General features: G+C 47.4%; 1 protein-coding gene across 2 annotated transcripts in view; it reads left to right on the top strand.

Annotated features, from left to right (window-relative positions):
* BRINP1 (BMP/retinoic acid inducible neural specific 1) overlaps positions 1–24,643 on the top strand; it is a 176,920-nt gene that overhangs the window by 26,251 nt on the left and 126,026 nt on the right. The window contains exons 1-2 of one of the 2 annotated variants that reach the window (XM_045470400.1): positions 21,618–21,780; positions 23,780–24,047. In XM_045470400.1, the coding sequence (XP_045326356.1) occupies positions 23,830–24,047 (218 nt within the window). In that variant the 5' untranslated portion in view covers positions 21,618–21,780; positions 23,780–23,829. Of the gene's footprint in view, positions 1–21,617; positions 21,781–23,779; positions 24,048–24,643 lie in introns of those variants that run through there. The other variant, XM_045470399.1, reaches the window with a different exon arrangement.

Genomic DNA, 24,643 nt, shown 5'->3' with positions numbered 1-24,643 from the left:
AGGTTTAAGGGGCAGGGGTAGCTTTCAAACAGGGTGCTGTGCAGGGGGAGGAAATGTTTTGAAAAAGCCAGGTCCGTAAAGGTCAATGTAAATGCAGCCAGTGTGGTAAATGCGAGCAGAGAGAAATCCTGCACGGTGCCGGGCGAGGAATGGAGCGGTTGTTAAGTTCAGGGTTTATGACTTGAAGAACGTGACCCATATAGCCAGCTTTCTCTTACTGATGTGTTTTTAATCGGATGTGCTTCTAAAATTCACCCTTCACTGACTCCATATCTCATTCCCCAGGGGCAGTATAGAGCAATCTGTTTGCATCTGCACTTTCTACAGCTGTGGGTCCTTCTCCTGTCACACCTGGTGCATCACATCTTGGACCCAGCACAACAGCCAAAGTACCATTGTGACGAATGACCTGGGGGAAGCCCGGCTTGACGCCGTGCCCTGATAATAAGAGGGACCGTTCAGTGCACACTTCCTGTGTTCCAGGCACTCTGCTAACTGCCCGATGTGCTCGGATGGGTTTAATCCAGGCAACAGCCTGACGTGTTCTATGAATGTTTACTTTATAGATACGTAAACTGAGGCAAAGAGAAATGAAACAACTTGCCGCGGTCACATAGTTAATGGAAAACCTAGGATCTGAACGGAGGAAGTCTCAGTTCCAGAAACTTGGGCTTGATCTTTCCAGGATGCTGCTTGCTTGATGCTGTGCATAGATTTTCCAGCACAAGCCTGAGGGCGGTTTGGAGCTGTGGCATCGTTGTAGCTACGTCTTAGGGATAGGAAGGAAAGCAATATCTGGCCATCACAAATACACTTGAATTTTGCCCGCAAATCACGTGTATCGTGGGTCACGGGAGAGTTTTATTGGTTTCGTGTCTAAAGGTCTCTTGGGTGTTGAACATACTAACTCCGGGTCTAGCTCCAGGCCATGATGCAAATGGTAGTAGGGCTCCCCTTTTGTGGGGTTCTCCCCAAAATTTAGGCAAGTGTGATAACATTCGCCAGGTAATTGTGGTAGTCGGCAGATTTGGGGTTCGGAGTGAGACTGATCTAGGGCGCCTGGGTGGCTCAGTTGGTTAAGTGTCCGACTCTTGATTGCAGCTCAGGTCACGATCTCACGGTTCATGGGATCGAGCCCCGCATCTGGCTCCACTCTGACTGTGCGGCACCTGCTTGGGATTCTCTTTCTCCCTCTCTCTCTGCCCCTCCTCCATTCATGAGCGTGTGCTCTCCCACTGTCTCTCAAAATAAATAAACTTAAAAGCAAAAACAAACTACAAAAAAGGGAGACTGATCTGGCTCCAGAGTCCTCGTTCTTACGTGAGACATTGCGCAGGCTATTTTCCTTCTCTTTGTCTGTGTTTCTTTGTCCCTAAAACAAAGGAATTGGATTCGATCAATATTTTTGAAATGTCAGTCTTTCAGGTACCTTCTTAACAATTTCTGTTCTTCTTTCCTTCCATCTTCGCCATTTCATATTTTTCTTTGCACGTATCAGCTTCTTACATAAATGTGTACATCTATAAAGGAAATTCCACATCACTACCACAAAATTCCTTTTCGTACAGCGTTATTTGCACTAAATAGATGGTTAATTGTACAAGTGATGCAATGAAAACAAAACCAGTGCGATGACGTTCTAGTTTACGGTCTGGCATCTATATTCTAGCCATATTCTTTCCTGCCGCGTCTCCCATCTTTAGGCCCACTTTGTGTCAAAAGGAATATTGTAAAATCTTAGAGAGAAGATAAAACATAGGAGAAGCAAAATGAGTGTTTCACCTTAACTTAATCATGATGGGGAGAGAGCTCAAGAGGGCATTTTCTCTTTTTCACTCTATGAATTGAAGTGACTTTATGGGAGACCAGGTCTCCACTTACAGCCAAGTCTCTTCCGGCCAGTGTAGACAGCCCTGGTTTTGTGAAGTGCTTGAACCGGGCGTCTGTAGCATCTTCCTAGGTCTTGCATTCTCTGTTTCTAAGAATCTTTTAGGGGTTCTCACATACTTAAAGGCAGTTTGAGAGAAGCAGACTTGATTGGGTGACGGAGTGGAAGGTAGGCATCCAGGCTGAGGGACGTAAGAAGGAAGCAGAAAAGGTGGTCCTGCTGTGCAATACCTACCTGAAGCATTTAGGAGGGAGGCAGGGACCGGAGGCTATAAAACCCCTCGTGCTGGAAATCTGCTTCCCACCCTTTTATCATTTCACCTCGATGCCTGTTGTCTTCCTACTCTCTGATGGTCCCTTGTCCCTCCCTTTTTGGCGAGAACTGAAAGGAAAAGACGGATTGCAACATAGAAGCTCTAAGGAGGCTTTGCCTGTTAACAATTCTGTTGGAGGAATTAACAACAGTCATAGGAGTTTACCCTGTTCCCATCCATCGTTGATGGGGCATTTGGTACATGTAAGTTCACTTCCCCCAACAACTCAATGAAGGAAGCAAGGGTTAGTGTATCATTTGACAGGTCCGAAACTGCCACACGGAGAGTATTGATAACTCCAGGAAGTCTCGCCCTTTGGGGGCCTATGGAGTCCGACCGTCTCCATCCTTTGTGGTGTGCTGAATGAAGCACTGCCTGGCTTGGGGAAAAGGGGTTCTTGGATTGGGGGCGGTTCCCGGCTGTCCCGACACCCCGGGGCAGGGGACACTGTCACACCTCTCAGCTCAGCCTTTCTTTGTTCACAGGTAAATGGTCGATGCTAATGAGACCCTACTCAGGGACTTGAGCCCCTTGGGGGCCAATTAACTTCACTTTATTTCAGCTGCCAGGAACCTCAGAACTAAATCCAGATCAATTAGCTCTTCCCAGGTGCCTGGTAGCATCTCTTCCTGCACTCGTTTTTAACTATTCTTTGTTCCATTTTTATTTTTAATTGTCCTGATTTATATCTTATTTAACTTTGTAATATCACGTTAGCTGTGTCTGGGAGTAGGTGGGGGTATGAATTCTAAATAAGTAAATGAAATCACTTCGGTGTCATTTCTGGAGAGGTAGGACAGCTCATGGGTCTTCTTCTGGATGGAAAAGGTGAAGTTGTTCCTGAGAGGGTGGCTTGGGGAAGGGAAGCCGTTCTGGAGGACAAGGACGCTTGAGGAGGGGCCAAATCTGGCCCACCACCTCTTTTGCCAGTAAAGTTTTATTGGAACACAGCCACGCCCATTTCTTACTGTCTGTGATTGCTTTCATGCTACAGTAACGGCTGAGTTGAGTAATTGAAACATGGACAGTATGGCCCATAAAACCTAGAATATTTACTATCTGGCCCTTTGAAGAAAAGTCTTGTATTCCTGGTCTAGAGGAAAACAAGATTAGTTCATTCTGCCATCCAGGTAGAAGGAGAAGCTGAAGTTTTCTTTTATCTTTTCTTTTCTTTTCTTTTCTTTTCTTTTCTTTTCTTTTCTTTTCTTTTCTTTTCTTTTCCCTTTCCTTTCCTTTCCTTTCCTTTTCAATATTTATCTATTTTTGGGAGAGTGCAAATGGGGGAGGGGCATAGAGGGGGGACAGAGGATCCGAAGCAGCCTCTGTGCTGACAGACTGACAGCAGTGAGCCTGATGCAGGACTTGAACTCACGAACCGCGGAATCATGAGCTGAGCCGAAGTAGGATACTCAAGCGACTGAGTAACTCAGGTGCCACAAAGCTGAAGTTTTCTTTATGTTCCACCTGCTTAATTTAGTGTCTCACTTTTCCTTTCCTCCCTGATTTCTTCTTCCTTTCCTTCCCTTCTGGCCTCACTCCTCTCCCTTCCTTCCTCTCTCTCCTCCTGTTTTGAACTTAAAGATTTCCTTCTAGTCCAGTCTTTCCCATTTATGAAGTGGGCACCAAACTCCAAAAACTGGAAATGACAGCAAGATAAGAGAGTCATGGCCAGAGAGTGGCCATGAAGGGACACCCACTTCCCAGTTGGTGCTTTTCTCCCTGCATCTTTCCCCTTGTGCACAGATCGTGGTTAGGAGCTAAGAGGGGACGAGGTATAAAAATATAGGAAAATCATTTAGCACAGAGCCTGGCACATAATAAATGACCAGTGAAGCTTAGCTGAATTCAAAATCATTGAGTCTAATTGCAGAGGCAAAAACATATACCCACCATCTGAATGCCGGGAACTAATCAGAGCCCTACGGATTGGGATTGGTGTTTTCTTTTTTTTTTTTTTTTTAATTTTTTTTTTTCAACGTTTATTTATTTTTGGGACAGAGAGAGACAGAGCATGAACGGGGGAGGGGCAGAGAGAGAGGGAGACACAGAATCGGAAACAGGCTCCAGGCTCTGAGCCATCAGCCCAGAGCCCGACGCGGGGCTCGAACTCACGGACCGCGAGATCGTGACCTGGCTGAAGTCGGACGCTTTAACCGACTGCGCCACCCAGGCGCCCCGGGATTGGTGTTTTCAAGGCAGGGGCAGCCTTGGCCCAGAGAGCCACACTAGCACTTTGATACCCTTCTCTACATCAGGGTCACTTCTGAGCCCACTTTAAACCTGTCACCTTAAGCCAATATCCTTATTTCAAAAGGGGTGGAAATTGAGTCTCAGAAAAGTCACCTAGCCCAAGGCCACACAGTAAAGTGGGGGGACAGTTAGGATTAGAATCCAAGTGTCTTGGGTCCCCAAACACTTACCACTGCAGGATTCTATTAAGTAACTATGGAATGATGGCCTTTGTTTTAAAGGGCAAAGAATAGTTATATCCCCTCCACACTACAGGATTTGAGAAGGGGGTGATGCCTTTAGGAAAGGCTTTTGGAGGAGGCAAGCCTGAGACAGAGGGAAAAAGCAGAGAAAACATTCTGCACCTGTAAAGACAGCAGTATATTTCCCCAAGTGTTAGGAAATTGGACTAATGGTAGTTACAGGATCTATACTATTGTACAGAATGAAAAAGCAAGGTTAGGGAGCCTACTAGTTAAGGGAGAGGCTTGGATGCTTAATTAAGATGTTTGGACTTGATTCCTGTAAGTCCAGGGTCATGAACAGATGTACCTGTTGCCACATGGCTACGTTGCATTTGACCCTCACAGGTCAGGGGTGGGGGAGAGATCATTTGTCGATGCTTAGAAATGAAGAGATTTCATATAAAAAAATTAGATTTCCTTCTGGCTTTTCCTGAGAAGCCAGGTGGGTTGGCAGCCTGGAGATGCCATTCCTATGTGGAAATGGTCTGCTGACCTAGACTGGGTCACCTGCCTACCCTTGGTCATCGTAACCCTTTCTTAAACTCTGTGCCTGGCCGCTCCATTTCCGTGTGTTTATGGTCCAGATTTTTGAATTTACGTTCTCTGAAGAAGTGGTGATTCACTAAAAATTCGTTAAAACTGACACGATGAAGGGGGCGCCTGGGTGGTTCAGCCGGTTAAGTGTCCGACTTCATCTCAGGTCATGATCTCACGGTTCGTAAGTTCGGGCCCCGTGTCAGGCTCTGTGCTGACAGCTCAGAGCCTGGAGCCTGCTTCGGATTCCGTGTCTCCCTCTCTCTCTGCCCCTCCCCTGCTCGTGCTCTGTCTCTCTCAAAAATAAATAAACGTTAAAAAAATTTTTTTTAACTGACATCATGAGATCAACGTTAGAGGCTGTTTATTTGCTCATCAAACGTTTACTGAGGATCTATTTCCTGCAAGATTTTAGAAGGGAAGGAATTAGGAGGCTGGTCCAGTGGTTGAGATGAAAGGGTGAAAATTTGCTTAGAAACAGAACCATTGTGATGGGGAAGAGGTTGGACCCTTCCCCCTCTGTCCTCACAGCCCTTCTTTTCATAGAAAAAGCTGCCCCAACTTATTTCCTAGGAATCAGGCACTTGTCCCTTTAGACTCTTTCGCCTGGTTCTTTTATTATATCCGTCTGAGAAGAGGGATCTGTCTTCTTCCGTTCCCACATTCTCTCTCCCTTCCCTCTCTGCCTTTCTCCCTCATCTGGTCAGGTGAACACATCCCGTCTGGTCCCGATCCTGTGCGATGCACCCTCTGCATACAGAGTAGATGGGTCTGAACCTCTGAGGGTGGCCGAGAGGAGAGCGGGCCAGCAAGAGCCAGGCCAGCAGCGTCAACCTCAGCGAACTGCCTTTTTGAATCAATACAACAGCTTCGTTTCCACCCCTGCATTTGACTGCGGCCTTCCTGCTCCCTCTGCTCCCCCGCACTGCGCACGCTCCTGCACTGGCTCCCACCCTCTTCATCACCTCCAGCCTGTTCCCCAAAGGCCCCTCCACCCCCCACACGCATCACAGTAAGATCGCTGTCACAGTAATGAGAAGCTGAATCGGGGAACTTGGCTTCCCTGGAAATGGTCCTTACGGCAAAACAAAACAAAACTAAACAAAGTAACAACCCACCCCCCCCCAAAAAAATCAATGCTTCTAGGAACAGGAGAAGACGCTCAGAGTTGTAAAAATAGTATGCAGAAGGAGATGTGAAGATGTGTTCTTGGTTTGGTTTCTGCCATTAACTAGCTGTGGGACCTTTGTCATGAAAGGAAGCCTCTGGACTTGATTCTCTTTAAGGCTTATTCAACCTAAAATAGTTCAGAGTATTAGCAGGAAGTTTCCTATGGGTTTTCTTTTCAACTCCCACAAGGCTTGGGATGCCTCTAAGACGTACTGATGTGTAAATCAGAAGACTTTTACCCATGTGTTTTCCCCTTAAGGAGAACTACCCCTTGGCTGGCGTGGCTCAGGTGAGACCAACAGACCTTCCTGACCCTGCGAAATCGTATGGTTCTTAAGGAAAGCCTTTTCCCTGCCTTATACATCAAGTTTCAGGTGAACGTGAAACCGCGTAACGTTCAGATTCCGTACTTCCTGGAGATAGAAGGTTAGATCACGTGGCACCTTTGGGTCACTCCCCGCGTAAAGAGAGTTGATAATCTCATAGAAAGCCACTGGTAGGTTTATAGATGTCAGTTACCTGATGCCCTGTGGTACCAGGTGCCCAATAAGTACCCGTTGAATGGGCGACGGTCACTGGTACTTGATCACAATATATCACAGAATGGCTGACTCAGAAAGGCCCTGGAGATCATTTAAAACCTCCAACTGTTTTCTACACAGACAAACTGAGGCGCGTGGACAGGATGAGCCTTGACCCAGATCACAAGGTGACTTAGAGACTGAGCTGGGCCTGGAGCCTGGGCCTCCTGACTCCCACACCCGTGCTTTGCTGTCCGTCCAACTCCCATTGCATTCAACGTTGTGACTTGGCTCGAACAGGGTAACTGCTTCCGGAAGCTCTTCTGGGTTTTGTGTAAATTATCTGAGCCTTTTGGGACCCCAGCTGGGCCTCCTCTCCTCCTCTTGGGCTGGCTCTTTCTGTTGGTCTCTGTCAGGAGAACATGATAATTTCTCCCCTCTCTCCAGCAGTGCATGGCACCGCATCACTCACTCTAACAGACCCTGCTGAGTACCCACAGTTTATCTGGAAGCCATTTTCTGTTTGGAAGTCAGTGGCGGTCAGCCAACATTTCAGTAATATTTGCTTTCCTAAGGCTTAGACAAATCAAATCCATTCACTTTCTTAGACTCGATCCCTCTTGTCTGGCATAATTTCCCCTCCTCTAAAGCAAGCCAAAATGGAACTTGGTGTGCTCTCTCCTTCTCTTTCTCTCTTCCTCCTTCCCTCCCTCTCTTTGTCTCTCTCTCTCTTTTTCTCTCGCTCCCTCCCTCCATGCCTTCCTCCCCTCTCCTTTCCCGCCCTCCCTGGTTCTTAGTCTTCTGTCTGTCTCGGTTTCTTCCTCTTCCTCTCCTTCTTCTCCTCTTCCTCCTGCCTCCCCTTCCTTTCTCTCTCTCTGTTCTTCTTCTTTCTTCCACAAGTATAGAATCCCAGCCCAAGACCACATTAAATTGGAAAGAAATCGAGGAAGACACCTAAGCCAAACTTCCTGCTTGTATAGGTGCAGACACCTGGCGTATCAGTTACCTTGTCTTGCCTCTGCAGTGGTATTAGGGATGCGGCTAGAATGCGGTCACCCTGACTCAGCCTAGTCCACTGCCAGTTAAACCTCAGGGCATCTTCCGATGTGTCCTTCATAAACAACCCTGCTCCAGGCTGTAGCTTTGCTGCTTGCCCTGGGGCCGGGGTCAGATGTAGGATGGAACATGAGGCTGCGTTGGCATAATCTTAGGCTCCCTACCTCCACTCTCTGGGAGTCCCATTTCCTTGCCCATGAAGTGAGGCCTCAGTTTCCCCACCTTGCAGATGGTGCAGTGTTGTGGGGATCTGACGAGGCAGCGTGGCCCCTCAGTTCTAGAGCACTTGGTATTATTAGCCCTCTTCCTTGAATAGGAACTTTCAGTATTTCAAAGCTGTGTTTATTCTATAGTGAATATTTGGGGCATCCTGGCAAGAAAGCAGGTATGGTATTTTGGGGCAAAATTTCTCCTTTCGGAACTCTGCCCTTCATCTGCTGCCTCCCTGTGCGGGCCCAGTCCCAGCAGGGAAGCTGCCACCTTCTCTGACTGCATTTAAAGCCGCCTCTGTCCGGGAGTGCATCAGCTAGAAATAGACCAGGCGTTTCCTTTAGAGTTTCACAAAAATGGATCCTTTGGGTCAAAGACTCCTTAATCTGCAAAACACAAGCTGTTTGCCTGACTTGAGGCCTCAGCAGACTTCCTAGGTTTTGAAGGAGCTTTGGTATGGAAAAATGGTTTGTGTTTTGAAGATTAAGGGTCCTTTCATCCAAAAGATGCAATTTTTTATTTCTTTCCTCAAGCTCCCAGTGAAACACCTTGTTCCTTTCTGGCTTAAAACCTGCGCGCCTCCTTTCTTATGCATAGATGGATTAGGTTACATGCACATCCACAGCCCAGGAGAAGGAGGGAAGCTGGGTGAGTGCCTCCTGGCCCTCTTTTAGGACTAGCCTTCCTCTCCTACTCCCCACGTGGCCTGTTCACCCATACAAATGCAGTAAAGTCCCTTAGGAGTGTTTTAAGACCACAGATTCTGGGCTTTCACTATCAGAATTTTTATATATATATATTTTTAATGTTTATTTATTTATTTATTTATTTATTTTTTAATTTTTTTTTTCAACGTTTATTTATTTTTGGGACAGAGAGAGACAGAGCATGAACGGGGGAGGGGCAGAGAGAGAGGGAGACACAGAATCTGAAACAGGCTCCAGGCTCTGAGCCATCAGCCCAGAGCCTGACGCGGGGCTCGAACTCACGGGCCGCGAGATCGTGACCTGGCTGAAGTCGGACGCTTAACCGACTGCGCCACCCAGGCGCCCCTGTTTATTTATTTTTGAGAGAGACACAGGGCAAGAACATGGGAGGGGCAGAGAGAGGGGGAGACACAGAATCGGAAGCAGGCTGCAGGCTTCATGCTGTCGGCACAGGGCCCAACACAAGGCTTGAACCCACGAACTGCGAGATTTGACCTGAGCTGAAGTCGGGCACTCAACTGACTGAGCCACTCAGGCGCCCCTCACTATCAGAATTTCTGATTAAGTCAGGATGGGAAAGTACTTTTTTTTTTTTTTAATGTTTTTGAGAGAGACAGAGGCAGAGCTTGAGCAGAGGAGGGGCAGAGAGAGAGGGAGACACAGCACCCAAAGCAGGCTCCAGGCTCTGAGCTGTCAGCACAGAGCCCGACGCGGGGCTCGAACTCACGGACTGGACCGTGAGATCATGACCTGAGCCGAAGTCGGGCGCTCAACCGACAGAGCCACCCAGGCGCCCCAAGCAGAGACTGCTCAGGACTCAGAAGTCCCCCGCCAGCTTAAAGGCTCCTGGCGTGGGGGTCACGTTCCTCAGCCCGGTGGCTGACAGGGCAGTGTGGAGGTGAAGAGCCTGGACATGCCCAGAATCACATATATCAAGCGTGACTCTTACGATCCATGATGCCACTGGAGCCAGTGACTAAACTTCACTGACCTCAGTATCTTTATCTACTCAATGGGAATGGTAACATTATGACCTAGCATGTCTGTTAGCTTACCACCCCTCCCCATCCCCTGCGGCACACACACCCTGCCAACCCAGTGGCTTTCAACAACTGACACTATTACAGCTCATTGTCTGTAGGCCAGCTGATCTCAACCCCTCTCACTAATCTAGACTGGGCTTGTCTTGCTTTTGCGGCTTAGCTGGGACTCTACTCGCAGCCTGCCCCACGGAGGCGTGCTGGCTGGTCAGTCTGTTCCACACATTCTTTGTCAGTTTTCTGAAACACCGTCACATCCTTCTTGTGATGAAAGGAGCACAAGGGGTTAAACAGAAATCCACACAGTCCCTTGAGGCGCAGGCTCAGAACTGGCGCGGCCATCACTTCTGTCTCATGCTAATGACCGAAGGGAGCTACAAGGATGAGCCTGAATTTAAGGGAATGGGGAACAGACCCCGCGGCTTTAGGAGAACAGCTGGAAAAGTCTATGAGAAAGAACCTGGTTATGGAGAGGGGTGACGATTTGGGGCCAGCCATCGAGCACATCTATCCCATTGGTGGTCGTGGTAGACGTCAACTGAAGTAACGTTTGTATAGTTCTTGACACAGCTCCTCTTGTACACTAAATGTTCATAAGTTATTTTCATCACAATCATTAGGGTAGCCAGGACTCAAGAATGGCGGCTGGAAGGATTAAATCGAGAGTTTCCAAACCCAGCAACATAGCTAGGATCCGCTCAGAGAGGTGGTGAAGCTTTCTTGAAATCACACGGAAGGAGCTAGTTGAGCCCTTCCAAATCAATGTGATGATTTTAATTCGAGATTTGATGGACAGTAGGAAGAACCCTGGTTATGGCTCAGGGTGCTACTTGACTTTTCGACAATAGTGAGGCATTTCCTGGAGTTAATCAATGGTCTCAAATAACCCTGCCCATCTCCCTGTCCTGCCAGGACAGTGGACCTTACGTGTATGTCGTATTAACCTCAAACACCTATTAAAAATGTACACGTGTGCTGAGAAATGGCTGTTCTCTGGTAGGGCCTTATGTATCGCTAGCAATAGAAAAAACCAAACTTCTACTAGATTCAGGTTAAAAAAAAAAAGAAAGCAAAACAAAATACCCCACTAGCTGTGAGACCATGGGTAAATTACTGAACCTTTCTGGCCTCTGTTTCCTTTCCCATCAGACCTTCTTCAGAGGCATATTTTGAGGACTAAGTGAATTACGTAGGGCTTGTTAAGATATTTCACTGGTGTTTTCTTGCTGAAGGTTAATTTTCTCATCTCTGGAATGAGAGGTTAAATCTCTGCCCTCTATCTGTGAAAAGTGGCTCTGAGATCAAGCGAGAGCCCGATCCCTTTACAGCACAAAGTTATGCAGGAATTCAAGGATGGATGATTAGTGCCTTAAGAGGAGTCAGGGAGAACGTGTACAGTCTCCAAACTGACCACATTTTTTCAATCAGTGATTGCCCACCCAGCACTTACTTAAACTCTCAGATGTGTGTCCCCCTGATGTCTTCCTTGGGTATCATGATTGTCATGGGCAAGCAGCAGGTGTAACTGTAACAGTCCTTTTGGTCCATCATTTAAAAAGCACCACAGGATGCAGCATTACTGGGCAATCAAAAAGAATGAAATCTTGCCATTCGCAACTGCGTGGATGGAACCGGAGGGTATTAGGCTAAGCGAAAGTAGCCAGAGAAAGACAAATATCGTATGACTTCAGTCATATGAGGACTTTAAGAGACAAAACAGATGAACATAAGGGAAGGGAAGCAAAAATCATATAAAAAACAGGGAGGAGGAGAAAACCTAAGAGACTCTTAAATATAGAGAGCAAACAGAGGGTTACCGGAGGGCTGGTGGGAGGGGGGATGGGTTAAAGGGGGAAGGGGCCTTAAGGAATCTACTCCTGAAATCGTTGTTGCCCTATATGCTAACTCACTTGGATGTAAATTTTAAAAATAAATTAAATTGAAAATAAATAAATAAATAAATAAATAAAATGTTAAGGTTGCATCTACAAAAAAGAAAGAAAGAAGGAAAGAAAGAAAGAAAGAAAGAAAGAAAGAAAGAAAGAAAGAAAACACTGTAGGAAGGAATGACGCCATTGCATGAGAAATAACAGAGCCAAAGGAGCTTCTATCCAAATGGATCCAGCAGGAAACTTTCAGCTGTTTTCATTAGTGACCTGATGGAAACATCAAGCCAAGGGTCAGAGCTTTTGATGAGTAAATGTTGAAATTTAGGTGCAGAGGGAAACTTAAGTGTTTTATTTATTTGCTCCACTGAATATTAAGAATGGATGAGCCACAGGGAAGAATTCAGAGCCATTAACTCAGCAGAACACTGTTTATTTATTGAACAATTATATTTTGAGCATCTGTGTAGTACCAGTTCCCATCTTTGGCATTGCTTTCTAGCGCCAGAATCTTCCATGTGCCTCTGTAGGGCGAGCAGCCTTTTCTCACTCATCTCGGTGTCCCACGCAGTATCTGGTTGAGTGATTTGCACCCAGTAGGTGGGTTTGCATGATTCCACACCTTTTGCTCACACTGGTCCTACTACCTGAAATGCCTTCTATCCAGTCCCTTTGTCCCCCTTCAGCTGGACAATCACTACTTGAACCATGAGAGCCCCAGTAAAAACTCAGCTCCCCTGAGAAGTCGTCTTCAACGGGCTATGCATGAGTTACTTTTTATTTGTTCCGGCAACACATCGTTCGGGACTCTGATCAAACTCAATCCGTTGTTTTGCGATTTGGAGTGTACGTATTTATCTCTCTCACCAGCTTCTCTTTCATGGCTCCCTAAAGCCACGGAAACTTTCTTACTTCTTTTTTGATGCCCTAGTGGCTGGAACCGAATCTGCTACTCTATCCCCATAGCAGAACCCCATGCCGTTCTTTCAATCAGTACTAATTTCTTTCTCCTATTTTTCTTTTTTTCCTTAATTCTATATCTGGCCTCTGAGTTTATAAATATCCTCATCCTATGAAGAAAGAACAGAATCCTACATTGACTGTTCACATCCCTCTCTGGTGGAGAGGAAAGGAGCCTTGACTCCTGATTTTTTGATCTTTCCTTCTTTGCCAAGTACTCTCCACTCTCCGCCTCTATGTGTTCATGTCACATTCACGCCTTAATCTCTTTCAGTGAATATTCAGCTCCTATTGAAGCATTGAAAACCGTCACCACCTCTGTATTCTTAATTCCAATAGGGGTCTTGAGCCCTTATCTTGTTCAACTGCTCATCCTGCAGCTTTTTGAAACTTGAGACCCTTCTCTTAAATATTTCTGCTCCTTTGGCTTTGTGGATGTTATTCTCTGATAATTCTTGTTCTTCCCCTCCTCCTATAATCTACTTTATGGGATTCTTTTCTTCTTCCTCGTTCCTAAATAGGAGCATTGCTCTGTGTGTGTTTCCCACCACTCTTGTCTCACACATATTCACTGGGAATTCTCATCCACTTCCAGAGCTCTAACCATCACTATTCATACTGACCTACAAATTTCTACTCTTAGCCCTGGCCTCCCTGATGATTTGGAGTCGAGGATTCTATAGCCTACTGGAAATTCTGACTCGAATGTTCAAAAGACACCTCAAACTCAACAGATTCAACAGGGAATTTGCCCCCATCCATGGACATTTCTTTTTCATTATTCTTTATCATCAGGCATGATATCATCATCAGTCTAATCATCCAACCAGATTTAGGAGACATTGTAGACATCTTTCTTTCTCCACCCCACCTGCCCAGTCATCAAATCTTGCTAATTTTGTCCCCCCATTTTTTTAAAACTGTCAAATAGAAGGAATCTTTTTCAGACCATCGCTAGCCTAGGCTACTGTGTTGGCCTCCTCAATTTTGTCCGTGTCCCTTCCTAAATCTATTCACTGCCCCTACATTTGGAGTAATCCATCTAAAATGAAACTGTAACACAAAATGCTTCTGTTTAAAAGCCTTCAGAGGTTCCCTGTGGTCCCACAGGTCTAATCCTAGACCTTGATTTGTGAAGTTGATTCATTGAATAAATGCTGAGTTAGTGCCTTAGCATATGATTGGTTCCAGATCCTGGGTATACATGGGGGTGACGGGGAAGAATTTATGTCTTTAAGAAACTGCCAGTCATGTGAAAAGCTATGATTATGAAGCATGTGACCCCATTTAGCTCCTTTGCTTCATTTCCTGCCATTCTCTGCTTCAAAATTGCCACTGCAGTAGCTTTGAAATGTTTTAGATCTTATATCCACACCACACGCCTTCATTCCTTTGTATGTTTCTCTCCTGGCTTGAAGTGTAGACCCCAGATGTGTCACCTCACGAATGTCTCTTGATCTCCTAAGGCTTGCTTAGATGTCCTCTCCAGGGAATATTCCTTGGACACCCCTTCTTGGGGGTCCAGACTCCACAGAATGTGGGGTATACCCTGACTTTGCCCTATGCCATTGTACCCAAAATATTACCTGTTTCTTTGTCTATCTCCTACTGTGGACTGTGAGACCTAATTAAAATTGTAGGGATACTCAACAAATACTTATTGAATGTTACCAAACTGGCCCAGAAAAGACCTTCCAAAAATGTTAATTTCACATTCCTTTTTGAAAGATCTCCTGCAGAGACTGCTGATAATTTTGAGGGAACACTTAAAAGGCAGTTGCCTTGAATTTAGATCTTCATATCCTAAATGTGGCTCCAGATGAAATCTTTATGGAGGAAGGATACTTACTATACGTACTTATATTGTTAATTACAAACAAAAAAATAGTATTTCAAAAATGACACAAATAATGAGCCCACATATTTCAGTTTTTTCTCAGATTGCCATGGTCGTCCCTAGATTTCACATTTCTAGAAGTTTCACACCTCAACTTATCAGCTATTCTCTTTGTTAACGTCTTCACAGTTAATTTGTGGTTGTTGATGGTTGTCACAACAAGAAAACTCCAACTTAAGGATGATATAGTTTCTTAGTTTGGTGTGTTAAAGCACTGAGTCATAAAATTTAGTTAGATTTGGCTTGGACTGAAGTTTCATTCTGTCATTTTAAAATAATGTGACATTGGAAAAAGAATGACTTTTTTTAGAAGAGTCTCCGTTTTATTAGATACAAAATAGAAATACGGGAAAACCTTGGTTTGTGAGCTTAATTCGTTCTAGCAACATGCTTGTAATCCAAAGCATTTGTCAAAGCAAATTTCCCCATAAGAAATCATGGAAACTCAGAGGATTCATTCCACAACCCAAAAATATTCATATAAAAATGACTGCAGGGACGCCTGGGTGGCTCAGTCGGTTAAGCGTCCAACTTCAGCTCAGGTCATGATCTCGCGGTTTGTGAGTTCGAGCCCCGCATCGGGCTCTGCGCTGCTGGCCCAGAGCCTGGAGCCTGCTTCGGATTCTGTGTCTCCCCCTTTCTCTGCCCCTCCCCTGCTCACGCTCTGTGTCTCTCTGTCTCTCAATAATAATAAACGTTAAAAAAAAACTTTTTAAAATGATTGCAATGCTATAATAGAATACAAAATAATAAAGAAAACACAAACTATAAAGAAAACTAAACAAGTTTACCTGCACTTACCTTTTTGCAAACCTTCGTGGCATGTTTTTTTCTTTTTTTTTTTTTTTAATTTTTTTTTTTTTAACGTTTATTTATTTTTGAGACAGAGAGAGACAGAGCATGAACCGGGGAGGGGCAGAGAGAGAGGGAGACACAGAATCGGAAGCAGGCTCCAGGCTCTGAGCCATCAGCCCAGAGCCCGACGCGGGGCTTGAACTCACGGACCGTGAGATCGTGACCTGAGCTGAAGTCGGACGCCCAACCGACTGAGCCACCCAGGCGCCCCGGCATGTTTTTTTTTCAAGTTATGTCCCACATTGTTTCTGCTCACTCTTCCTCACACACAGTTTTAGTTCGGTATTGAACGTGTCCAGGTCAGTATATTACAACAAATAAATTACATTTCATTTAAGGGGGAGACGTCGCTCTTTCCCCAGACTGTCCTGTCTTTCCCTGGCTTAAGACTGCGCTGTATCTCCTCCATCTTGCTGACCTTGATCACAGCTTCTTTTGGATACAAGGTTGGGTCAAGAACGGACAGATAAAAAGAAAGCAAGTCTTCCTCGACGAGTACCTTGGCAAAGACTTAGCGTCAGTGCTTCTGGCAGGGTGAGTGCTAACGTTTTTTCCGTGTGGCGTTTTGGGGGCACATCTGGAGCTTCCCTTCTTCTCTGGGATCTCTTACTTGTGATTCTTGATGAAGAAAAATGCATCTCTTTTCAGCTCCTTACTGACCAGTAGGGGACCCTTGGTAAATGGCTGGGACAGTCCAGTTTCCTTCTACCCGAGATCCCCTTTCCCTCCAGGTGGGATCTGGGGCAACCCCTCTTCCTGAGGCTTTCTTTTGCACGTGGCTCACCTCTGCGCCACGGGGAGCACGTGTTGCACGTGAGCGAGGCAGTCGCTCTCCAAACTGCAACCCCTACCCCTTCACCGGGTTTCAGCCTATCTTTCTTTAAGATTCTTTTTTTAGATGTCTCCGGTGTGAGTCAGACACCAATCAGCCATACCCCCCCAGGCTCCCGGGAACATTGATCCTGTTCTTTGAGTGATCGTGTTGAAGCGTGAGGTGAGGGGCTACCCGTCTCTTCCCCTGTTTGGGGGTGGGCAGGAGCACTCCCAACACTGCCAGGTCTCACTCAAGCACCACTCCTGATCCCAGCATGCCGCCATGTGGGTGAGCGGTCAAGAATCTCAGAAGGTGTAGTTTGGCTACCTTTTTTTTAGGACCTGTATAGTGGGCGTATCCCTCTCTTTAGAATATAGTCTCTAGTCTCTATTGTCTGGGGCTCCAGCTGAAGCTGAGGCCCAAAAAGCTGCATTTGAAATCCCATTTCATCCTTATCTGATCCCTAAGAGATGCTGATCCATCCTCCCGGTGTTGCCCACGTTTTACAGATGGGGACACTGAGGCACAGGGCAGGAGGTTATTGCGTGTTCACGGTCCCCCGGCTCTGTAGGCGGCGATCTGGTGACAAGTCTCATCCAGAGGTCCAGGTTTAGAAGTTGAAGCCTGGGGGCTCCTGGGTGGCTCCGTCGGTTAAGCATCCAACTTGGCTCAGGTCAGGATCCCACGGTCTGTGGGTTCGAGCCCCGCGTCGGGCTCTGTGCGGACAGCTCGGGGCCTGGAGCCTGCTTCGGATTCTGTGTCTCCCTCTCTCTCTCTCCCGCTCCCTTGCTCACACTGTCTCTGTGGCTCTCTCAAAAATACATAAACGTTAAAAAAAAATTAAAAAGTTGAAATCTGAATGAGGTTATCAGGTTGACCTAGGGTTAGCAGGCAAACACTGTGGGTGACCTCAGGTCCTCAGGGGCCTCGAGGATGGAGGCTTAGGGGGTTGGGGTTGCTCCCTTCTCCTCTCTGGCCCAGAATGCGGGCGTGGCCCAGCTGTCCAAGCGGAGGGCTCTGGAGGAGGAGCTTGGTGACCCTCCTCTCCTGGGAGACCCTTGTCTGTCTCTTTGTCCTGCCTGTGCTCCTCGGATGTAAATAATTTACGCTGGCAACGATTAGAGAGTGTGCTCTGTGTGGGATGAACCCGGTTCCCTTAATAACACTGCAGGCTTATATATAGCACAGTTCAGCCAAGGGCCCACGTGCTCTCTAGGCCACAGCCCGCATCAGCTGCCCCACATCCACCGGGGCACCCAGCGGGAGCGGGCCTGTGACTCATGCAAGGTCACGGGAGGTCAAGGGCAGTGCTCGGAATAGAACCAGCCTCTCTTTCACAGGCTCTAAACCCCAGTGGCCGGAAGCTCCCTTCATGAATATTGGAAAAAACAGCAGTCCTCCAAAGCATGGTAGTACATATCCAGGGCTGTCTCTAGTAAATGAGGATTGGAGGTTTAGTCCTTGAACATGGGAGTTTTTACTTGTATTTATTGTCTGTTTCCTTAGTGATTTTGGCAGGGGAGGTAAGTGCACAGTGGCTCAGCCAGTGGTAGGACAGAGTCAAGTGTATTCTCCAGATGTTGATAAAAACAGGGGGATTGATGAATGACCCTCCTGGGCAGCGTCGTAGAGCTGAAAAGGCTCATTTTAGCCCCGCACCATCCAATAAAAGTCCAACACCATCCGTGTGTGTAGTTTTAAAGTTTTAGCAGCCAGGACCCCCTGGGTGGCTCAGTCAGTTAGGCGTCCGACTTCGGCTCAGGTCATGAGTTCATGGTTCAGGAGTTTGAGCCCCACATCGGGCTCTGTGCTGACAGCCTGGAGCCTGGAACCTGCTTCGGATTCTGTGTCTCCCTCTCTCTCTGCCCCTCTCCTGCTCATGCTCTGTCTCTCTTTGTCTCTCAAAAAGGAATAAACGTTAAAAGAAATTAAAGTTTTGGCAGCCACACTTAAACGATGAAAAAGAAACAGGTGAAAGAAATTTAAAGAATACATTTTAATAACCCAGCCCGGCCAAAATAGTACTATTTCAACATGTAACCAATGTAAATATTAGTGAGATATTGTACCACATTCTTTTATTCCTGCTGGGTCTTGAAATCCGGCGGATGTGTATTTCATACTAACAGCACATCTCGATTTGGGCTAGCGATCTGGATTTCAAATGCTTCCCAGCCACGTGCGGTCCGTGGCTCCCAAATTGGACGGCGAGGCCTGCAGTTCCAGCCGTGCCCTTTGCCAGCTTTGTGGTGCTGAGCCACCTCCCTAACTTTCCCAAACCTCAAGTTCCCCGCCCTCTGTGTGTAACGTGGAGACCATAAGTTGTTACTGTATTGCCACGAGGTCACGTGTGGAAAGCGGCTCTGTGGTTTCTAGGACATAGTAAATGCTCAATTAATACGCCGTTCCTCCCGCAGCTAAACTGCAGGAGACTGAACGACGGGTTGGCCTCTGACTACTCCCTCGCTCCTCCCTTCCATGGACATTTCTTTTTCTCTGAGGCATCTGCACCACCCACCCCTTCCCTTCCGTCAGGTGTGCGCTCAAAACCCGCTTTCCCGGAGGAGCTTTTCCTGAACACCACGTGTTTCGGGGAACAGCCTCGCTCCCAGTCCCTTTATCTGCTTTGATTTTCTTTAGAGGCCTGTTCACCATCGCACATAGAGGTTCTGCCTCTGTGTTCACTCGTCCCAGCCCAGCGGAGAATACGTCCCCTGAGGGCCCTCGCTGCTGCTCTGCTCCTTTCATTTGATTTCCAGCTAAATATGTTAATGGATGAGTGAACGAATTCTTGAACATCTGTAGTTCTTTGCTCTTAGTATACGTATAGCACGGAATTGGGATCCGCAGTTCTTTCTTGGTGAGGGCAGGGGGGAGAGGGAGAGAGAGAAAGACAGACACACCCACACCCACACGCTCGCACACACACGCACACACACACGCGTGCACACACACACACACACACACACACAGATAAAACCTCATAGGACGTGTTCTCACCGAAGTCCCTGCCACCCTGTGTGCTAACATGGGCACGCGCCCCTCACTCTGCCCTCTCCCACCCCCTACCCCCCCAAGGCTTGTTTGATGCTACTTGCTCTGCTAGAATCTCCTTTTCTCCGTCTCTGCTTAATAAAACCTTACGTGTGGGGCCCCCGAGTGGCTCAGTCGATTAAGCTTCCGACTTCAGCTGAGGTCATGATCTCCTGGTTCATGAGTTCAAGCCTCACATTGGGCTCTCTGCTGTTGGCACAGAGCCTGCTTCAGGTCCTCTGTCCCCCTCTCTCTCTGCCTCTCTCTCTCTCTCTCAATAAATAAATAAACTTAAAAAAAAAACAAGGGGCGCCTGGGTGGTGCAGTCGGTTAAGCGTCCGACTTCAGCCAGGTCACGATCTCGCGGTCCGTGAGTTCGAGCCCCACGTCAGGCTCTGGGCTGATGGCTCAGAGCCTGGAGCCTGTTTCCGATTCTGTGTCTCCCTCTCTCTCTGTCCCTCCCCCGTTCATGCTCTGTCTCTCTCTGTCCCAAAAATAAATAAACGTTGAAAAAAAAAAAAAAAAAAACCAAACCCCAACCTTACATGCTATTTAAGGACCTGCTCAAATACCGCCTGTTCTGTAGGATCCTTTCAAATCGCTGTGTTGGAAACAATGCCTGTACATCTATTTCTCCACCGAATATTTTTTGTTTGTTGTAGTTTTCATGACAGCCTATTTTATATTAAAATTCCTCTTGCGTGGGTATGATACCACCTCCCTTCATATGTTGAATCCCTAGAGGGTAGGACCTAATTTCAGCTGATGTGTGGTAAGGCTGGGGGATGCAGTGGAAACTATAAAGACTTTATACAAGGATATACATGGCTTAGGATCTTGAATCTAACACTCAGAAGTTGTGAACTTAGGAGTCATCCAATGTCTCCAAGCCGCAAGGTTATCATCTGTTAAATGGGCAGTTGTACACATCTCATGAAGAAACCTTTATTAACATCTAGCCTGTACTGGGTACATTCACTGCCACCAAGGGTGCAGACTGCTTTAGACCCAAGTATACAGTAGATGCTCAATAAATATCAGTCACAGACCCTACTATTATCTTGGGCCTCTAGTACAGTTGGTACTATTTGGGGTCTGTTCCCATGAGTCCTAGCATCTTCATGATATGACATGTCTGTTTCACACCTACTAGTCCTTACTCTTGCCCAGCAAAATATCCACTTCTCTTAACACGCACCTTTAGAAACTTTCATTTCCAGTTTTAGTGTTCTGTGGATTATTGTGATTTTCTGAGTCAACAGAGATGTGTCCAGACTTCTTCCACGAAGCACTCATCTCCACTTGCTGGGATGTAAATTGTCTCAGTGACATTTACTGTCCTGATGACAGAGAAGGCTCAAACACAGCCACATGCACGTGCTGCCCTGCCCAGACAGTACGACAGAATGACCCCTAGGAGCTGGAAGACAGGAGTCGGGTCATGGTCCTGTGGAGAGTTGAGTCAGCCAGGGTTTAACTTTTGCCCAGTTGACATTTGGGTCCAATGTTCTTTGCTGTGGGGATGTTCTGTACATTACAGGATGTTTAGTGTCATCCCTGACCCTGCCCATTAGATGCCTGTGGCACCCCCTTCTTTCGTGACACTCAAGATGTCCCTTGGAGGGGCACCTGGGTGGCTCAGTCGGTTGAGCATTCAACTTCGACTCGGGTCATGATCTCATGGTTTGTGAGTTTGAGCCCTGCATGGGGCTCTGCAGTGACAGTGTGGAGCCTGCTCCGGGTTCTCTCTCTCTCTCGCCCTCTTTCTCTGCCCCTCCCCTCTCACACTTTCTCTCTTTCTCAAAATAAACAAATTTAAAAAAATAATATTTGTTAAAAAAAAGATGTCCTTCGGGGTTAACATGGCTGCCACTTGGGAAACACTGGATTAGATGGGTCAGCTGTCAGCCAATTCTAGGACTATGGGCTAAGAGCTCACCCTCTTACACACACACACACACACACACAAGCTCTGCGGTTCCACGGATAGGCTCTTCCTCTTTTGAAAGTTGCAGCCCCCTGCATCCTGTTTCCTTGCTAAGGGCTGGCAGCCAAGCACTCTGTCATGGGTCCTCACCCCGCACCCACTCCCAGCGGAAGCCCTGGAGAAGGGCTGAATGCGATTTCCGTGTGTTGCAGCGCCCCCTGCCGGCCGTGCCGACAACCGCCTCCACCCCCTGCTTGCGCTCAGGTGGAGGACGGTTTTGGCCGCTGGAGCTGCCCTGGTTCTGCCCTCGACACGCACTGCTTTGTTCGAGGCTCTGAACAGCACTTGAGGCCACGGGTTCTGGCGGCCCCCGGCTCTGCTCCCGTGCCTCTGTCCTTTGCCCCCGACAGCTGGGGCTTGCAGCGCCGAGCAGATTTTTGCAGCTTCTCCTAATAACAGGGTGCAGTTGGGCGCCAGAGGGCCATGGCCGCCTGGGTAGGAAATTCACATCTCTTGTCTGTTTTTTTTTTTACTTTCTCTTTCTTAGCTTTACTTTCTTCCCATTCTCAGCCGGAAGCGTAGACGACGAAGATATCCCATCTCTTCATGTTTACGCATGGCGTTACACCTGACAACATGTTTATGTCTTCACCGTTTTTAATTTTTTCCGGGTGGGGGGAGGGGCGGAGGGCGAGGGAGAGGGAGAATCCCAGGCAGGCTCCGTTCTCAGCACAGAGCCCACCGCGGGGGCTCACTCACGACTGTGAGATCGTGACCTGGGCCGAAAGCAAGAGTCAGACACTCAACTGACCGAGCCACCCAGGAGCCCCCGTGTTTTGGCCGTTTTTAAATGGTAGGCCTAAAAATCTGAGCTCCGGAGAAGGGAGGTGATTGTCCCGCTTCACACAGCTCGCCCTGTGTAGAGACAGTCTTTTAAAGGTTCTGAGCAAAGCTGACCCAAGAACGAATAAATACAAGAAAAGATAACTAAGGACTGATGCACAGTTTCACAGAGTGAGCGGTGAGAACCGTGAGGAAGGAACAAACACTTTTAGAGAGAACGAAAGACGGGAAATGATCCCTGAGGACCCGACCTCAGCTGGCTACTGAAAAATAAATAGGACTTGGCGGGGCAGTGGAGACAGTATGCACAAAGACCACCCCCCCCCCCCCCCCCCCGCCACCAGGGAAGATGTGGACACGATCAGTGTCAACATTCGTCATTGTCACTATCCTTCTCATCATTGATGCCATTTATTGAGCACTTACTAAATGGCAAGCCCTGGCTGGAACACTTTACACAAGTTCTGTCACTCCGTTCTCTCGCTAGGGGCTACTGTTAACCACATTTTGCCGACAGGGGAAGGAAGACACAGAGATATGAAATGGCTTGCCTGAAATGATGCTGTTTGTAACTGATGGAAACTGGGTTCAAATCTGCCTTTCAAATAATGAGCGAGATAAGCTCTTCTGGAATAAGTGGGGTTGGGGGCACAAGCACTGTGCTAAGCTGATAATTAGAAGATGATGGTAAAGACGAGTGTCGAAAAGCTAAGCATGGCCTGCGGTCTCTCTTCTCTTCTCCCCATGAAGGGCCTCTGCCTCAGCTCTCCCTTAGTCTTAAACTTTTCTCCAACATGGCACCATTATGCTGTTATCAACACTTCCCCCCCCCCCCAAAAAAAAGGGAGGTGGGCAAAACCCCACCTAATATCTTCGCCTTTATTTTCCCCTCTGAACCTCAGGGAAGTTTGAGGCTCAGAATCACCAACAGCGAAACTGCTGGCCACGTGTCCTGGGGTCAAGGAGACATTCCACTGAGAGGTGTAGAACTGGGCTTTCAGGAGCTCCGTGAACGCTTGACCCGCAAGGTGTCCAGCCCCCAGAGCCATGGTCACAGGCCATCCTCAGACTTTGGGCATTCCCCCGATGACGCAGAAGCCAAGCGTGTACTCGCGTACGCGTCTGCGTGAGACGAGGGGAGAAAAGAGCTCCCGTTTGTGGAGTCTCGATCACAAGAGGCAGGTTGTCCGTGGAGCTACTGGGTGGGACAGACGCCTGAGTTCTACTGCCACATCCCTCACTGGCTGTATGAGACTCTGGTTCTGCCTTCGTCCGTTTCACTCGTCCTTCGAACACATACGCCTTGCGTTCCTATGACGCGCCGAGTGCCACGGTGTAGGCATCGAAGCCCATCCTCTGTTTTGCCCTGAGGCGGCTGCATCCCTAAGAGGCTAAGCATTTGTCCGTGTTCACACAATATGTGAACAGCGAAGCAGGAACGCGAGCCCAGATCTCCCCAGGTGCCGTGCTCTTAACCAGAAACATACTGGGTTTTGTAAACCTTGATACCCTTTACTGTTATAATGTTATGAAGATGTTTTAACCACATTTTTTTTCTTTTCCTGTGTCTTTCTCTTCCTTTTGTTTTATTTTCTCTCTCTCTCTCTCTCTCTTTTTTTTTTTTTTTTTTTTTTTTACTCTTTCTCCTCAGGACTCCACAGAATGGAGCAAGAATGAGAGGAAAAAGGCCGGCAGAAAAGCATGAACTGGAGGTTTGTTGAGCTCCTCTACTTCCTGTTTGTATGGGGCCGTATCTCAGTGCAGCCCTCCCACCAGGAACCAGCTGGGACAGACCAACATGTCTCCAAGGAATTTGATTGGCTTATTTCAGACAGGGGGCCTTTCCACCACTCCAGGAGCTACCTATCCTTTGTGGAAAGACACCGTCAAGGATTTACAACCAGATATAAAATATACAGGTAAGATCTGGGTGAAGCTGGTCCCTGCCTTCCGTGCCTTTCATTCACAGAGTGCTTTCTGGCGTCCGGTGTTGGTAGGGCCTTGCCGCGTGGAGGACCGTCTGGGCCGAGGGATCGTGAGCCTTCAGCGGGTTGTTACTCGTCTTTTCACCTTGTTTTTGTACTTGGCACGAGAGATTGACAATGACAAGGAGAAGAGCAAATAGCTAACATTTATTGAGTGCTTACTGTGTGCCAAGCGTGGTGCTTTATTTTGTATACGCCATCTCATATAAGGTTTCGCAATAGCCGTCGGAGGTAGATTGCATTTGTTCTCTCCACTGTATGCATGAAGTAACTGATCCTCGGCTAGGTGAAATTATTTGCCTAAAGTCACACGGTCAGTAAGCGATGGGATTGGGGTTCAAACCCCGTTTTATCGGTATCCGTGGTCACAGAATTTGTAATCAACCGCGTCAGGTATAGGTGGTGTTGTTTGCAAATGCCGCTGATGTACCTGTATCCTTCCCAAGCATACTCACACATCTGGAAACAAGTAGGGACTGGCCACGGACAATGTTTTCTTGAGCAGGTCTGAAGTGGCTCTTGACTTTTTA

Source organism: Leopardus geoffroyi, chromosome D4 (assembly GCF_018350155.1).
Source record: "Leopardus geoffroyi isolate Oge1 chromosome D4, O.geoffroyi_Oge1_pat1.0, whole genome shotgun sequence".
In the NCBI taxonomy this organism is placed as follows: domain Eukaryota; kingdom Metazoa; phylum Chordata; class Mammalia; order Carnivora; family Felidae; genus Leopardus; species Leopardus geoffroyi.
The sequence above is the reverse complement of the archived record's forward strand: the minus strand, read 5'-3'. Positions and strand labels throughout refer to the sequence as shown.